Raw genomic sequence first — 17,875 nt, 5'->3', positions numbered from 1 at the left:
CCCGGGAGGCAGAGGTTGCAGTGAGCTGAGATCACACCACTGCACTCCAGCCTGGGTGACAGAGTGAGACTCTGTCTCAAAATTAAAAAAAAAAAAAAAAAAAAAAAAAAAAGAAGAAGAAAAAAGAAAAAGAAAGAAAGAAGAATGGATGATAACTTCCCAAATTTGATGAAAGGCGTAAATATAAACATTTAAAATTTAGATGATGCAGTGAAAGCAGTACTATTAGAAAAATTTTTAGCTATAAACACTTATATTAAGAAACAAGAAAGATCTCAAATCAGCAACCTTAACTTTACCACTTACGTAACTAGAAAAAGAACAAACTAATCTTTAACTATCATGAGGAAGGAAATAATGAAGATTAGACCAGAGATAAAAGAAAAAGGGAATAGAAAAATAGAGAAAATCAATGAAACTAAAAGTTTCTTGAAAAGATCAACAAAATGGACAAAGCTTTAGCTAGATGGACTAATAAGAAAGAAGACTGAAATTACTAAAATCAAAAATGAAAATGAGTATTTCTCTAGAATCATTACTATTGACTCTAGAGAAATATAAAGGATTATAAGAGAGTACCACGAACAATGGTACACTAACAGATTGGACAGCCTAGATGAAACAGACACATTTCCAGAAAGACAAAACCACCAATACTAAATCACAAAGAAATAGGAAATCTCAATAGACCTATAAGTAGTAAGGAGATTGAATCAGTAATAAAAAATCTCCCAACAAAGAAAAGCCCTAGACCTGATGGCTTCACAGATAAAATTCTACCAAACATCTAAAGAACTAATACCAAATCTTCTCAAACTTCCTAACTCATTCTACGAGGCCAGCATTACCTGATACCAAAGCCAAAGATGCTACAAGAAAAGAAAACTATAGACCTATATGCCTTATGAACACTGATGTACAAATTCTCAACAAAATAGCAGTAAAGTGAATATAGGGGCATATCAAAAGGATTATAGATCATGACCAAGTGGGATTTATTCCGGGAATACAAAGATGTTTTAACATACAAAACTCGATCAATGTAATATACCACATTAACAGAATAAAGGGGAAAAAAACTACCTGATCTTCTCAAATGATACAGAAAAAGCATTAGACAAAATTTACCTCTCATGATAAAAACACTCAACAAACTAGAAGTATAAGGAAATTGACTTAAAAGTTATATATGAAAAACCCACAGCAAACATCACCCTTAATGGTGAAAGACTGAAAGCTTTTCCTTTAGGGTCAGGAATGAAACAAAGATGCCCACTTTCACCACTCCTATTCAACATAGTACTCGAAATTCCATCCAGAGCAATTAGGCAAGAAAAAGAGATAAAAGACATCCAGTTAAAATAAGGTGTAAAATTATCTCTGTTTGTAGATGATATGGAAACACATCCCATGTTCATGTATTAGAACACTTAATATTGTTAAGATGTCAATACTATCCAAAGTGATACATGGATTCAATTCAATGCATATCAAAATCTTAACGGCATAGTTTTGCAGAAATAGAAAAATCCATCCTAAAATTCTTATGAAACCTCAAGGAACTCTGAATAGCCAAACAGTCTTGAAATAGAAAAACAAAGCTGTAGGACTTAGACCTCCTGATTTCAGAACGTACTACAAAGCTGCAATAATCAAAACGGTGTGTACTGGCATAAAGATAGACATACTAATCAATGTAATAGAATAGACAGTCCAGAAATAAACCATCACATGTATGGTCAAATGATTTTTGACAAGAGTGCCAAGACCACTCAATGCGGACAATCTTTTCAACAAATGATGCTGGGAAAACTGGATATCCATATGAAAAAGAATGAAATTGGACCCTTACTTAATACCAAGTAAAAAAATAAACTCAAAATGGATCAGAGACCTAAATTGTAAGACTAAAACTATAAAACTTTTAGAAGAAAACATAAGACAAAAGCTTCACACCATTGGATTCAGTGACAATTTCTTGGATATGACACCAACAATGTAGGTAACAAAATTAAAAATTGATGAATCGGATTTCATGGAAAAAATTAAATGTGTGCATCAAAATATTCACAGAAAAAAAAATGACTCACAGCATGGAAAAATATGTGAAAATCATATATCTAATAAGGGATTAATATCCAGAATATAGAGAGGAGTCCTAAAACTCAACAATAAAAAAAAACTCAATTCAAAAATAGGCAAAGGCTTAAATAGATTTTTCACCAACAAAGATATGCAAATAGCCAATAAGCACATGAAGGTGTTCATCATCACTAATATTTAGGAAAATGCAAACCAAAACCACAATGAGATTTCACCTCACCCCCATTAGAATGGCTACTATCAAAAAATAGAAAATAAATGTTGGCAAGGATATGGAAAAATTCGAACCCCAGTGCACAGTTGGTGGAAATGTAAAATTTCACTATGGACAACAGTATGGTGGTTCCTCAAAAAAGTTAAAGATAGAATTACCATATGATACAGTAATTCCATGTCTGGGTATATACCCAAAAGAAGTGAAAACAGGGTCTCAAAAAGATATTCTACACCTGAGTTCATAACAGTATTGTGAAATCGCTGAAACATGGAAGCAACCTACCTGTCCATCGACAGATAAATGGATAAGCAAAATGTGGTATATGCATACAATGGAATATTACTCAGCTTTTAAAAAGGAAAAATTCTGACATATGATACAACATGAACCATGAGGGCATTATGCTAACAGAAATAAGCCAGTCACAAAAAAGACAAATAGTATATCATTACATTCATATGAGATACTTAGAGTAGTCAAAATCATAGAGACAGAAAGTAGAATGGTGGTTGCCAGGGGTTAGGCGCAGGGGAAAATGGGGAGTAGTTGTTTAATGGGTGCAGAGTTTCAGTTTTGCAAGATAAAAAGAGTTATGGGGATGGATGGTGGTGATGGTTGCACAGCATTATGAATGTATTTAGTAACACTGAACTGTATACTTAAAAATGGTTAAGATGGTAAATTTTATGTTATGTGTATTTTATAGCAAAAAATTGAAAAAAATACAGGCACTGAAACTTTAAATATAATCTCCAAATGTTTAAATATATACAAATACATGTGAGCTGTGTGTGTGTACAACATGCCTAGACATATACACGAATAAGTGATGATTATACTACTCGTAAAGGTCTCTAACAGCTCTTCGTGGATAACTTCAACATAGTGTACTGTTTAAGAGCACAGACTCTGGAGCCTGACTGCCTGAGTTTATATCCCACCTCTACTACTTGCCAGCAGGCAAATTACTTAACCTCTCACTTTTCTTATCTCTAATATGAGGATAATAATAGTAACCTCTTGCAAAGGGTTATTATGAGGATTAAATGAGTTAATACAACCAATGTGCTTAGAACAGCGCCCACAGGCAGTAAGTGCTATGTGTTAGCTATCTGCTTTTTTTTTTTTTTTTTTTTTTTCTTGAGACGGAGTCTCGCTCTGTCACCCAGGCTGGAGTGCGCTGGTGTGATCTCAGATCACTACAAACTCTGCCTCCTGGGTTCAAGCGATTCTCCCACCTCAGCCTCCCGAGTAGCTGGGATTACAGGTGCGCACCACCATGCCTGGCTAATTTTTGTATTTTTAGTAGAGATAGGGTTTCGCCATGTTGGCCAGGCTGGTTTCGAACTCCTGACCTCAAGTGATCCACCCACCTCGGCCTCCCAAAGTGCTGGGATTACAGGCGTGAGCCACTGCGCCTGGCCAGGGTTGCTTTGGTTTTCTGTTGAATTTATATATGTCCCTGGCCTTTGAGACAGAACAAGTATCCCTTCTACCTGATAAGCTTCCCTTAGGCACCGAATTTCAACGATTTCTTGGGGATTGCACCACTGACTTCAGAAAAGGGAGTAGGAAAGGACCCAAGTATGTCTGTATCTAAACCTCAAATCCCAAGTCTGTACAGTCATGTAGCACAACATCCTATTTAAATTAAGAGTTAACACAATCTACTGTTTAATAAGAAGGCATTTTGCTTAGCTTATAGCTTTTGCTCTCGCCTGTCCAATCACAGCAGCTGGCAGAGGCATGCACATTTCGGGAAAAGTTAAGGAAATCACAAGAGTCATATATGAGTCATCTATCTCCTTCCCTTACATCCACTCAGGCATCAACTCCTGTTCGTTTTTTTTCTTGCAACATCTTTCTTAGTTACCCCAATCATGCAAATATACTCTGTTGTGCCCCACCAGGTGGGAAGATACCAGTAAGTCATGGTCCTGGACAGGAAGGGTTCACAGCACATTTTTCTAGTGGAGACCTGCAACCATAGATTCCTGTGTAGCTTCACACTCCAGGGGCTCCCCTACCCAGTCGTCTCCCTGCTTGCTTCCTCCTCCTGTGTTATTTTCCTCATGCTGTTCCGGACTCAGAGCTTTCAAGGGCAAATCAAGCTATTCTGCCTGGATTGACTTTACCAATGCACTCTCCTGCCAAGCCAGGCTCCTTCCTGACCACAAAGGAGCACCTTACCCTCATTTCTGGGTCTCTGCTCCTGCTATTCCCCCCACCTGGAATAAATTCTCCACCCACTCATCCAGAAGATTTAGCTCAAGTTTTACCTCTTCCATAAAACTACCAACCTTCAGCTTTTTCTCTTTTGAATGCCTATAGTACTAGTTGTTTGGACCACACAGCCCAGCCACTATAAAGCCAGTCTCCAATGTACTGTCATTCGCTTCTTTTTTTTGTTTTGAGACAGTCTTGCTCTGTCGCCCAGGCTGGAGTGCAGTGGCCTGATCTTCGCCCACTGCAACCTCTGCCTCCCAGGATCAAATGAGTCTCATGCTTCGGCCTCCTGAGTAGCTGGGATTACAGGGATGTAATCCCACACTCGGCTAATTTTTGTATTTTTAGTAGAGACAGGGTTTTGCCATGTTGGCCATGCTCAAACTCCTGGCCTCAAGTGATCCACCCACCTCAGTCTCCTAAAGTGCTGGGATTACAGGCATGAGCCACTGCACCTGGCCTAATATAGTATCATTAGCTTCTTAACAAATGGCTTGCACATACTTTCGTGGGTCCCAAGCAGTCCTGCCCTGCTACCCTGGGAGGTGTTCAGCTAAAGACTCGTGTCTTTTCTGCTGGGCAGAAGCACAGAGTACAGTGGTTAAGGGCGTGGCCTCTGGAATCAGGCTGCCAGGGTTGGAAACCTAGCTCTTCCACTTTGCCAGCTATGAGAATTTGGGCAAGGGTCTTGGTCGCACTGTGCCTCAACTTTTTCGTGTGCAAAATGGGACTAATAGCAGCACCTACAGGTTATATTATTGGTAAAGATTAAATGAAATGGTACAAGTAAAGCAGTTAGAAAACTGCTGGGCATACATGCCATATACATATAATTAAGACATGCCACAGTGTGGGCCATTGAGTGGGACAGGTTAAACTAAGCTAGTAATCTAATCACTTTTATAAACACTCTGAGGATTAGAGCTGGAGGAGCTCTTAGAAGTTATGCAGTTCAACCTCTTCATTTCACAGATGAGAAAACTAACTGCAGCACAACAGAGAGGAAATGACCAGCCCAGAACCACTAAAACTCGTCTCACTGGAAACATCTAATTTTTTCCCACCATATCTCAATGCAATTCTATCAATACTTTTAACGGGGAGAGAAGTTACTGTTTTCTAAAGAAGCAAGTTAACAACAAACCATTGTGACAAAACTGATGAAGTTGGGAGTTGCCACTATTGTCTAGATGGCCAGCTGTTGTTTCAGGTGTGTGTGGGAGTGAGTCTGTAGGAGGGAGGGTGCTGGAGTGGCACTGTGAAAATCAGGAGACTAATGAGATGGGTAACTTTAGACAAGTCCCTTCCCTTCTCTGGACTGCAATGTCCCCGTATGATTATGGAAATCAGGTGTCCCCAACTGAACTAGAGGCCCTTGTGGGGCAAGAATTTTGCTATACACTCTCAGGTTCTAAGTCAACCTAAAGAGCCTGGCTCAGTACTAAATAAGGCAGACACCTGAATAATTATTGACTGACAAGCTTCAAGTCTCCCTCAGGTCTCTACTCAAATGCCACCTTTCAGCAACAGGTTTTCTTCTCGATCCACCCTTTTTACAATGGCAAATCCCTTCCCAGCTGCTGTGTTTTTCTCTACTTAGCACCCTCCGACATATCATAGTTACCCCCACCCCCCCATATGTCTGAGGGCAGGGACCTGATCTGTTTTGCTCACTGCTGCATCCTCAGCCTCTAAAACACTGCCTGGCAGCATGTATTTTATTGACTGAATCCATAGAGGGCATCAAGGTTTCCTAATCAACATTTCAAGTTGGATTTCAAAGCACATTGGTAAAAACACACTAAGCATATGTAGGTGTTTGTGTCAATGTGATAATAAAACCTATACAGTTTGGGGCTTTCACTGTCACCAGAAACATACAGAAGGCCATTCCTTCCAGGAGCTGCTCCTAAGGAAGTCATTAACTCCCAAATTTTCACAACTGTCAGGTTGATTAGAAGTTACCTGGCCGGGCGCGGTGGCTCACGCCTGTAATCCCAGCACTTTGGGAGGCCGAGACGGGCGGATCACGAGGTCAGGAGATCGAGACCATCCTGGCTAACACGGTGAAACCCCGTCTCTACTAAAAAAATACAAAAAACTAGCCGGGCGAGGTGGCGGGCGCCTATAGTCCCAGCTACTCGGGAGGCTGAGGCAGGAGAATGGCGTGAACCCGGGAGGCGGAGCTTGCAGTGAGCTGAGATCCGGCCACCGCACTCCAGCCTGGGTGACAGAGCGAGACTCCGTCTCAAAAAAAAAAAAAAAAAGAAGTTACCAAACAGGGTGAGGGATACACAGGAACTCTCTGAACTATCTTTGCAACTTTTCCATAAATCTACAATTACTCTAAAATATAAGGTTTATTAAAGAGAGTGGGGCAGGGGGAGCATCTGGTGGGGGGATCATCTGCCGGGATGCTGTTCTGGGTTTCCCAAAGGATTTCTTCCACGCCAGAGGAGGTCATGATCGTCAGGTCCTTTTTCAACAAGGACTGAGATGTTTAGAGGTTCCCTTCAACTTCCACCCGCAAGAGCCACCCTTAGACAGTGAGGATTGGCGCGGCCTCCGGTAAAGAGCCCCAGCGCGTTCTCAGCTCGCCTGGACTTCGGTCGTGGTCCCCGCCTGCTCTGGCTCCTCATTTCCTCCGGGACTCACAGACGACATTCCGGGCGCTGACCCGCGGCCCTCTGACCCCGCGGGCATGTTTCGGGGCCCCCGCCCCTGCAAGCCTGGACGCCAGCCTCCTTGGCTCTTCCCGACGGCCCAAGGGAAGTGCGACGACAAGTCGCCGTCCTGCTACTTCGGTGCCGCCACCTCCGCCGCACCCGGAGTTCGGGAAAACCCCGCAGCTCCCAGGTCCCACCTCGAACCGGCCCCAGTACAGGGCCCCAGAGACCCCGCGCGGGAAGCCGCAGCCGCCAAGCGCGGGGCCTCGCGAGGGCAGCCCCCAGCACCCACCCCAGCTTCGGCCCTCCGCCCGGCGGTGACCTCCCGGGCCTTTCATTCGTGACCCTCACCGCCCTCAGCCCTCGGGCCCAGAGGGTCGCACTCACCCGTGGGCGCGGCGCCCCCGCCCCCGCCGCCGGCGCAGAGCAGCAGCGCCCACAGCCCGCAGAGCCGCGCCGGCCGCTCCATGCAGCCTCTCGCCTCGGAGCCCGGCGGGGCTGGAGCCTCGGCAGTCCCCGCCTCCTTCGCTCCCTCTTCCACTTCCCGGCTCCGCCGCCCTGGAGGCTGGGGGCCGGCGCAGACGGGAAGGGCCGCCCCGCCCACCGGCCTCAGGTAACCTGAGCTGGCGAGAGCAGCAGGACAAGGCGGGGCGGTGCGCCGGCGGCTCTGGCAGCTCCTATGGCTCCTAGGGCTCCCAAGGCTCGACACCTGGCTCACCCGCAGCTCCCGGGTCCGGTCTCTGACCGAACAAAACTTCCTCCACCACGTCGCCGCCCAGTCCGGGCGCTACCCGGGCCCCCTCCCTCCGCGCGGCGGAGCCGGCGTCGCCGCTGCCTGCACACTTGCCGGGCCTCGGAAGCGCTAGGGGCTGTGCCCTGCCGGACACCAGGACCGAGTCATCTGCGGAAAACAGCCTTGGCCTGGGAATCTGGAAACGTGGCTTCCAGCCCTTGACCTATGAGCCTTTGTTTGCTAGCGCTGACTCCAGGGTTAGTAATACCAGCCCTACTTCACTGGGTGGACTTGGGGACCCTGGCAGCACTGTGCTTTGTGAAAAGGACAAAGGGCATATTTGAAAGCTGGCAATACATATTGTTGATTTTAAAAGGAACATTCCAAACATGAGGGAGGGTACCATACGTGCGTTTTTTAAAGCACACGACCAGCTTTCTACATATTTTTCAAGGGGTTGGGAGGTCAGTCAGAAGAATACACATTGATACTTGGGCGCCTATGAGGGTCAGTGAGGCTAGGAGGAAGGAAAACAAGAGTCCTTAGGAATTTCCTGCTGCTGCTGTCACAAATGACCACAAATTTAGTTTTATTTTATTACAGTTCTGGAGGTCAGAAGTGACACTGAGCTGAAATCAAGGTGTGTGGCAGAGCTGTATTCCTTCGGGACATTCTAGGGGAGAATCTGTGTCTTCGACTTTTCCAGCTTCTAGAGGCTACCCACGTTCCTTGGCTTGTTGCGGAACCACTCAGACCTCTGCTTCCCTTGTCGTATCTGACTCTGACCCTCTTACTTCCCCTTTTCCCTTATAAAGACCCTTGTGATTAGATTAGGTCGACTAGATAATTCATAATAATCTCCCCATCTCAAAATCCTTGATTTAATCATAACTGAAAAGTCATTTTTGCTATGTGAGGTAACATATTCACAGGTGTTGGGGATCAGGATATGGAATCATGGGAGGGGGACATTATTCTATCACATTCTCCCAAAAAAGAGTCATGTCTAGATGGATGATGAGAACCATAATGAGGTGTATTTTGGCCGAATTAAGCCAATGCATATACCTGAAAACAGTTACAAAAAGTATACCAATAAAAATGCTGATAATATACCTAGTGTGGACCCCACCCAAAGGGCACAGGGATGTTTAACCTATTCAAAACAAAGGTTCCACTCTTGAAATAAAGGCCCTCAAATTCAATAAATATTTATGAAATCGTTCCAGGAACTGTAGAAGACACTCATCAAAAGCAAGCTCTGCTAACAGAAAGCTGCAGTCAGTTTGAGGGGCTGTGATAAGGGAAAGAACAAGGAATTGTGGGATACAAAAAGGGTGCCTTTTGGGAGGGAAGGAGCAAGGGAAGCTTCCAGGAGGAGGGCCTTACTGTGCTGAATCTCAGGATGTTGATTCTTGTGGCTAATGGTTCAGAATAAATTCCAGAATGCAGGCATGGTGGCATGCACCTGTAATCCGAGCTACTCTGGAGGCTGAGGTGGAAGGATCACCTGAGCCCAGGAGTTCAAAACCAGCCTAGGTTTGTAACAGTGAGACCCTGTTCTCAAAAAAAATAATAATAAATCCTGGCTTGCATATGTTATTGAACAAAATAATGTTTATGAAAACAGTTTGTAAAGTATCAAGGCCTGTAGAACTGAGAGATAGTGTCATTATTTCTAAATCCCTCCCACAGATAGGTCAGCCACTGTGTAACCCAAGGCCTTTCCTCCCCCACCACCACAAACATATACACTTGTCGACGTTTGCTATAAACATTATACGATAAGTTTATAATAACGTTTCCAAAATGGTTATGTCATCTGCCTTTTAAGGAGTCTTTAGTTGGAACAGGAGCCCCTGGGGACTGGCTGAGTCCCATCATGGGCACTGCTTGGCATAGATTGACCAAGTGCTTAGTAAAACAGTAATGGTAGCAAATGATTAGAAAAATAGGGATTGCAACTTATCATGAGCTTCCAGAAAAGCCCTGAGAATTTGAACATTGTGAGGAAAAAAACAAAGGGCAATGTGGAGAGGGGAGAGACCTGATTTCTTTTCACCAAGACAGTTCTGGCCTGCTGGACTTAAGACTATATCATTACTTTCCCTTCTTCCCAACCCTAAAGATCATGCAACGATTTTTCAAATTTTTGGAAGGGTGTGGAAAGAGTCAGGAATGCTGTTTCTTCAACATAAAACTTTTATTTGTAATCTCCACATACTGTGATTCAAAGAGCGTCTTGGACTGAATCAGACCACTGCCCTGGTCTGCAGGAAGAATGAAGACAGATAGAAGGCTTTCCAGGAACTGCAGTAGACAAGGAGCTTTCAGTTTGGCTTTGTGTAAATCAAAATCATGATGAGTCAACATCAAGTTTAACCCTTAGAGTCCTGATGACTTGGGTGTGAGACTACCAGTGGCCTTTCTTTCACTTTGGCCTGGGGTGGCCGGAGTTCTGTGCTGCCCTGTGTACCTAGGCCACTCCACTGAACTGTTCTGACCCTTGCCCTTCTCGCTAAGGCTTCATCCTTTTCTGTAACTGGAGGCTGAAAAGGGCATATGCAAGAAAATGTCTGGCAGGAAAGAATGATGTCCCTCTTTCCAAAGTCAGGTGTCCTTCCATCCAGTTAGAGACACCTTCCTGAGTCCAAAAAGGACACAGACACCAGCATATTCCAAGGGCTTAGCTAAAAGTGCTGGTCCCTTAGACAAAAATCTCACAAAGGGTCCTCTAAGCAAAACCTCACACCACTGCGAAACAAAGAAAAAGGAGAAGTTGAAAACAGGGAATTTCCCTCCTGATTTTGGATCAGTGGCTCCCAACCAGGGCAATTTTACATCCCAGGGGACATTCAGCAATATGGAGAGATATTTTTGGTTGTCAAGACTGGAGCAGGGACGGGGGATGCTGTTCTTAATACAATGCACAGGACTGCCCCCAAAACAAAAACTTTTTCTACTCAAGATGACAACAGTGCCAAAGGTGAGAGATCCTAAGCTAGAATACTCTTTGTTGTCTTTTGTATTTGCTCCCCACCCACCCACTGTCCCCCATGCCTGGCCAAAATTAGAGATGAACGCTAAAAGTACTTACTCTTGACAACTCCCTTTCCTGTATCTCATACCCCCAGTTCCCCATCCACTGTCTAGCCCTGCAGTCACTTATTAGATGGTAAAACATCTCAGATCTATTCCTCCCCGCACCAGCCAATTTCACCTCTATGGTTCTATTTCAGGCCTTTATCACCATTCCAGCAACAGTCTTCAAACTGGCCATGAGAATCTACTCTTTACAAGACAGATCTTCCCAATGAGCAAATCTGTCCATGTCATTCCTCAGCTTAAGCTTAAGTGACACCCCTCCCTTCATCAAATGCCACAAAAGGCAGTCTCAGCTCCTCTGCCTGCAGGCTTGCCTCTTCAGGATAGATTCCCCACACTCTTCCCAGCTTCACTTCCAGCCAGGCTTCCAGGTCCCAGGTGGCTGACTGGCCACCTTCAGGCTGAATCTCCCTTGTGAGCAATTGTGTTTGGTCCATATCATGTTGGAATTCATGGGAATCTAGATGCCAAAATTTTCTTTAAGACGAGATTTTGCCTAAGGCCCCAAATTTTCAGCTTCTCTTAAGAAATCAAAAGTCCTGGTAATGTTGGACCTGTTTCAGTGTGGAAACAGTCAGCAGATGTCAGATGGGCTGCCACCTTGTTAACAGGGCATGTACTTCCTGTCTGCACAGGCCCTAGGGCTCCCTATTGCTCCCTGGCCTAGTCAGTGTTTCCTCACTTACGACTTGCCCGGTTCTTGTTTGTCACCTGTGATATTTTCTCACTACAAACCTTTTCTCTTGCTGTTCCCTCTATCTAAAATGCTTTTCCATTTCTCAAGTGTCACATTTTTTAGTGGCTTCTCTAACTCCCAAATGCAAAATTCTTTGCTTCCTCCTGTGTGTGTGCTCATAGCACCAGACACCTCCCTCTATCAGATCAAATCACACAGAGGTTTGTGTGCATGACTATTTCTGCCACTGGATTCAAGCTCCTGGAGGCCAGACGGTCCAGGGTGACTCCAGGGTTTCTACCTAGGAGGAGCTTAGTGGTGGTAATCTGACTGAAAGGAACAATCCCCAGGGACCTTGTCTTGGAGCCATGTGTGTACAGCAAGAGCTCTACTCTGACTTAGATTCTGAGTGGATTGAGTCGGGGGAGCTTGGAGGAAGGCATCCTCCGGTACCACAGAGAATATAAAGATGAATGGAACATGGTTAGTGACTCATAACTCGTTCTCAGTGTTTGGGTTTAATTCAATTAAAGGTCCTTGCTCTTCAGCAAGTGGTTTTCTTCTACAGTTTTAGTGGAGTTCACTCAAGGGAGTGTTGCTTGCACAAGAGGCCACTGACAGGACCCTTTGGGTTTTGCCTGAGAGTAGGCATGCTTCTGGGTGACTGGGTCAGTGTCCTGAAACCCGTAGACCTGTGGGCTTCCAAACCTTACGGCAGTTTTTGTTGTTGTTGTTGTTTTGAGACGAAGTCTCGCTCTGTTTCCCATACAGGACTGCAGTGGTGCGATCTCAGCTCACTGCAACCTCCACCTCCTGGGTTCAAGAGATTCTCCTGCCTCAGCCTCCCAAGTAGCTGGGATTACAAGTGCCTGCCACCATGCCTGGCTAATTTTTGTATTTTTAGTAGAGATGGGGATTCGCCATGTTGGCCAGGCTGGTCTCGAACTCCTGACTTCAGGTGATCCACTTGCCGTGGCCTCCCAAAGTGCTGGGATTATAGGTGTGAGCCACTGCACCCAGCCTACAGCAGTTATTAAATTAACTCTTTAATTCAACACGGCACCCTCTTTACCCAGAACTCTCCTATGCTAAAGTCCTCAAGATGGCTTCCAAGGCCCTACCCTATCTGACCCCATTATCTCTCTAACCTTCTCTCCTACTGCTGTCCTTGGCTCCCTTACTCTCTTCCAGCAACACTGACCGCCTGGCTGTTCCTCACACAAGCTAAATGCACTCCTGTCCGAGGGTCTTTGCCTTGACTTTTTCTTTGGCTATTTGCTCTCTCCCCGTCAAGATATCCTCATGCCTCACTCCCTGGCTTCTGTCAGATCTCTCACTGAGGCCTGTCCTGGCCACCCCATTGAAAACTGCAAGCCCCATGGCCACTTCCTCTCTCTCCTCCCGCTTCCTGGGTCATTTGCTCTCTACACTGGAATGTAAGCTCCATCAGGACAAGAAGTTTTTTCTGATCGGTTCCCAGCGGGATCCCCAGCACTCAAAACTACATGTGGTACATAATACATGCTCAATAAATATATTTTAATTGAATAAATAAATTATACATTTTTCTAGGTACTGTGAAGAATACCAACCAACAAGCCAAAGGCCTGCTCCTAGGAGACTCCTGGTCTAAGTTGTGGAAAGGTATAGAGAGCAATTAGAGAAAATGCAAAACGCAAACAAAAATGGTACAAATGCTCTTCTGTGGTGCAGGTTCAAAGAAAGGTGACACAGGCCTGTGTGGTTGAAATTGCTTTTGAAGGTTTCTTACAGTAGGTGGGAGTTGAACTAGACCTTGAAGGATGACCAGAATGAGAGAAGGAGGTTAAGAGGAGAGAGAGAGAGAGAGAGAGAGAGAGAGCAGTCAGTTTATGGCTTGACCTCATAAGCAATAAGAAGTCACAGCAGACTTTTACAAACAAGATGCTGACATAATATGTGGTGGTTAGCTTTCTAAGATGAATTACCAAGACTTCATTAATTCTTGTCTGGAGGTAAGAAGGCCCAGGAAAGACTATTTGAGGTATTGGCAGCCCGGGACAGGGCCAGCCTCCAGGCAAACTACTGGCTCCCTCAGTCAGAGCCCAGGTTCCAGGAGGCTGATTCTTCCCTGGGCAAAACTACTTGGGGTGCTGCTCTACACGGGAGCATGTTCCTGGGGCCTGGAGCCCCTACCCTCTCTTGCTCCTCTTGAAAGCATTCATTATTTCTTTCAGAAGCTCCCTGGCCTCACTTCCTCCAGGCTGCCAACCCTTCCTCTCTGGAGTTGGCCTTACTCTGTTTTCCAACACTTCAGTCTCTGAAAGAGGAAGGGCCTCTGTGTCTTAGCATCCAGGGCCCCTCCTTTAGCTTCTGGCTGTGTTGCTGTCATCACTGCCACTACCACTACCACTACCCTGGCATCTCAGCCAGGATCCCCTACAATCTTTTCACTGTACTTTCCCCGCCCTGGATCTAAAACTCTACGTAGGGCCTGTCCCCTGTTCTGGTCCAGGCAGGACAGGTCCAATCCTTGCACATTTACCAGCCTTTACCAGCTCCGTTAGTGCTTCGCCACACAGTTCCCTGGCATTAGGATCTCTCCTCGGCCTTCGGGTTCCTCAGTTTAAACGTTCGCACTTTGGGAGGCTGGGGCAAGCTGATCACTTGAACACAGGAGTTCCAGACCAGCCTGGGCAACATGGCCAGACTCCATGTCTACAAAAAAAACAAAAAAACAAAACAAAACAAAAAAAATTAGCCAGGCACTGTGACATGCCTGTAGTCCCAGCTACTCTGGAGGCTGAGGCTGGAGGGTGGCTTGAGTCCAGGAAGTGATTGTAGTGAGCCGAGATCACGCCACTACACTCCAACCTGGGCGACAGAGTAAGACTGGCAAAAAAGAAAGAGAGAGAGAGAGAAAGAAGGAAAGAAGGAAGGAAGGAAGGTTGGTTGATTCATATGCTCCATTTGTGTGTCAGTCACCTGCACCTTCTTGCCTTGAAAGGTCTCCATTGTTTGCTTTGAAAGTGTAGGGTAATTAGTATTTTCATTTAAACAAAGAAGCCTCTAGTCCCTCTTGCCCCAATCCACAACGCCTCTCCAAGGAAGGGACCCTTTGCATGTCTGTGACTCTACCCCAGGAATGTATGCTCTCATTTGCATATCCCAATTGCATCCCCAGAGGTCACTCTGCATATTTAGCTATTGGACAGATACAAATGCAAGCACAGAATTGAGGCCTCATTTGTGGATTGGAAAATACCAGGCTTCTGGAGGAGCAGCAAAACCCACCCCAGTTTAGTCCCTGCCTAAACCCATCTTTCCCATAGTCGTTGACCTGGACTGCATATTCCGACCCTCATTCATAGAGCAAGTTGACTACAGTGTGACCTCATTGGCATCCCTGGTGCTATACTGCACCAGCCTTGCTACTTCTCAGCCACAGAAGCAAGGACCACTCCTTAACTTCTTCTCATTCCCAGTTTCCAGGATGGTACCAGTCTTTGCGAGTGTGATGAGGTTTGCTTTATGTCACAATATATAGTTTGTTTTTGCAAATGTTCCATGAGTGTTTGAGGAAGATGCATATTCTCCAATTACTGGGCCCAGTGTTCTATACGTTCCATTAAGTCAAGTTTGTGGATTGTGTTGGTCAAATCAACATACTTGCTGGTTTTATGCTCCATTGGACCTGCTAATTACTGAGAGATGGGTGTTACAATTCTCACTATGATATTATAATGGTGCGTTTGTCAAATTCTTCTTATAATTCTGTTAATTTTTGCTTTATATATTTTTTTCGAGGCTATTTCATCGAATATATGCAAATCTAGAATTGTTACAGTTTCTTCGTGAACCAAACCACTTATCACTATGAAGTACCTTTCATCAATGAAGTACTATTCTTTGTCTTAAAGTGTATTTTGACTAATTTATTATAACATCATTAACTTTCTTTTGGTTAGTATGTACCTGGTACATTTTCTTACATCCTTATTTTCCTTTCAGTGCAATTATGTTTTAGGTCTGATCTTGGGAACAGCATAAAGTGCAAATTTGTTTTTTTCTATACAATAGGCAATTGTTGTCTTTTAACTGTAGACTTTAGTTCACTTATATTTACTTCTTTCTTTTTTCTTAATTTGGTAGAGATGGGGGTCTCCCTGTGTGGCTCCCTATGTGGTCTTGAACTCCTGAGCTCAAGTGATCCTCCCACCTTGGTCTCCCAAAGTGCTGGGATTTCAGGCGTGAACCACCATGCCCAGCCAAACTTCTAATATATTTATACTTATATCTACCATCTGATTCTGTGCTTTCTATTTGTCCCATTTTTCTGTTTCTTTTTATCTTCTTCTTTCTAGAATTCTGCTAAATGTTGTGGGCATTTGTTTTTTTGGCCTTTTTTCATAACAAGAGCATGTTTTATCTTTTGTAAACTAGGCATAATGCTATAATAGTGCCTACCACAGGGTTTATTGTAAAGATTAAATGAGATGAAGAAACTGACATAAAATGTTTAGCCAGTGCCTAGCACATAGTAATCACTAATAAATGGGAACTATTATTAGAATTTCTAGTACTCTTTCATCTTTACAGTTCCCTTGTCTCTTGCGGTTCCGCTTCTGTTGTTCTCCTTTCTGCTGACATTGTCCCATTTGTTCTTAGTCCTTTTTCTTTCATTTCTCCTTTATTGCCACTCAATTTCCTGTTTCCTCTTACCCTTTCATCCCCAGGCAAGCTACATGCACAAGCTGCAATGATGAAGCCCTTTTTGGGGAAGAGAGTCAATGTAAAGGGTCTTGGTGGCACAGCAGGGACAGGGTCAGGGAGGAGTGCCTCGTCTACTGATCCCCACTCCACAAGCTGGCAAAGGTACACATAGTCAACGCTGGGTGCCATTCCTGGCTGGCCATGGTGAAATTAGATCAACTGGGATCACCGGTTTTTATGAATGAGTTTAAAGGCCATAGCGTTCACCAACTAGGATACAGTTGAATTCCTTAGCACCTTCACATATGAAGGATAGCCGGATCCTCACTCTCTACTCTCAAGAAAGAGCTCCGCTGTGCCACTGTGGGGGAGTGGGTCTCACCTCACTAGGAATTTGTGTATGCACAGGCCAGAGCCTGGAAAGAGGAACCATTTGTACTCAAACACATTGTGGTCAGAGGAAAATTTTGTCATCATTGTTGTGACAGAGCCACAACTAAATTTAACAAGCTGTGTATTTTTGTTTCCTTCATGATGCATGGAGAAAGCAAAACATTTTGTTTCCAAAAAAGCAAAAACTCTTCAAACAAAACAACAACAACAACAAAAAGCCTTCTTCTAATTTGGTATTTGATTGCTGTAGAGATTCCTTTCTCTAGTTGCTTTAGATTTTGCTTTTTCATGTCCTTTGTAGCATGACGTACTTTCAAGATTCATTGTGTCACTGGAGGAACATTGGCACTTGGTGGAGTTTTGGGTGCTTTTCTGTTTTCTGGTAGTTTCCACACTTGGATTGAAATAAACAGAGGTGCCGAACTTCCATATTTCAGTCGAGTCTCACGACAATTTGAGAGTCCAATATTTTGATGACAACAACTAAGCATATGCTATCATTCTTCACAGTAAAGTTTAAATAGACACTGTTGGTAATTTTTGAAATTTCTTTATTACAAAACTACAATGTCAACTTACAATGTAGATGAAATGCAATATATTCCTGATGAAATGCAATATATTTCTGACTGCTAGCATCTACAATAACAAAATGCCTCTATATTATTCAGAAGTTCTAAGAAACAAACTATATATAATCTATCATATCTATCTTTATCAAAGACAATGATACTGCGAGCATAGAAACAGGAGCAGTTTGGTTTCTTGCAATCCACAGAAAAGATTTGAGGAGCAGAAGATGAATGAACATACATGGGAGACCAACACACAGGGATGCAGAGTGAAACACATATAGGAGGTGGACTTTTAGGAAAGAGTGGGTAAAGGAAAGGAGACGAGAGAGACAGAGAGAGAGAAAGTAGGGAATGAGAGGGGGAGAGAGATGAACAGCAGAGAGGGTCTTCCACTATTAGTAGCCAGATAAATATTTGATTTGAAGTGACTCTGAGGGGGTTTTACCTCCCCTAGTATGCTGTAGACCAGTGGCTCTGAAATTTTTGATC

The 17,875-nt window shown here is 44.2% G+C and overlaps 1 protein-coding gene across 1 annotated transcript in view; it reads right to left on the bottom strand.

Moving 5' to 3' along the window:
* IL13RA1 (interleukin 13 receptor subunit alpha 1) overlaps positions 1-8,018 on the bottom strand; it is a 66,595-nt gene extending 58,577 nt beyond the window's left edge. The window contains exon 1 of the mRNA XM_050776106.1: positions 7,600-8,018. Coding sequence (XP_050632063.1) covers positions 7,600-7,681 — 82 coding nt within the window. The 5' untranslated portion in view covers positions 7,682-8,018. The remainder of the gene's footprint in view (positions 1-7,599) is intronic.
* Between the last annotated feature and the right edge of the window lie 9,857 nt (positions 8,019-17,875).

This window comes from Macaca thibetana, chromosome X, assembly GCF_024542745.1.
Source record: "Macaca thibetana thibetana isolate TM-01 chromosome X, ASM2454274v1, whole genome shotgun sequence".
In the NCBI taxonomy this organism is placed as follows: domain Eukaryota; kingdom Metazoa; phylum Chordata; class Mammalia; order Primates; family Cercopithecidae; genus Macaca; species Macaca thibetana.
This window is presented reverse-complemented; position numbering and strand designations above follow the sequence as displayed.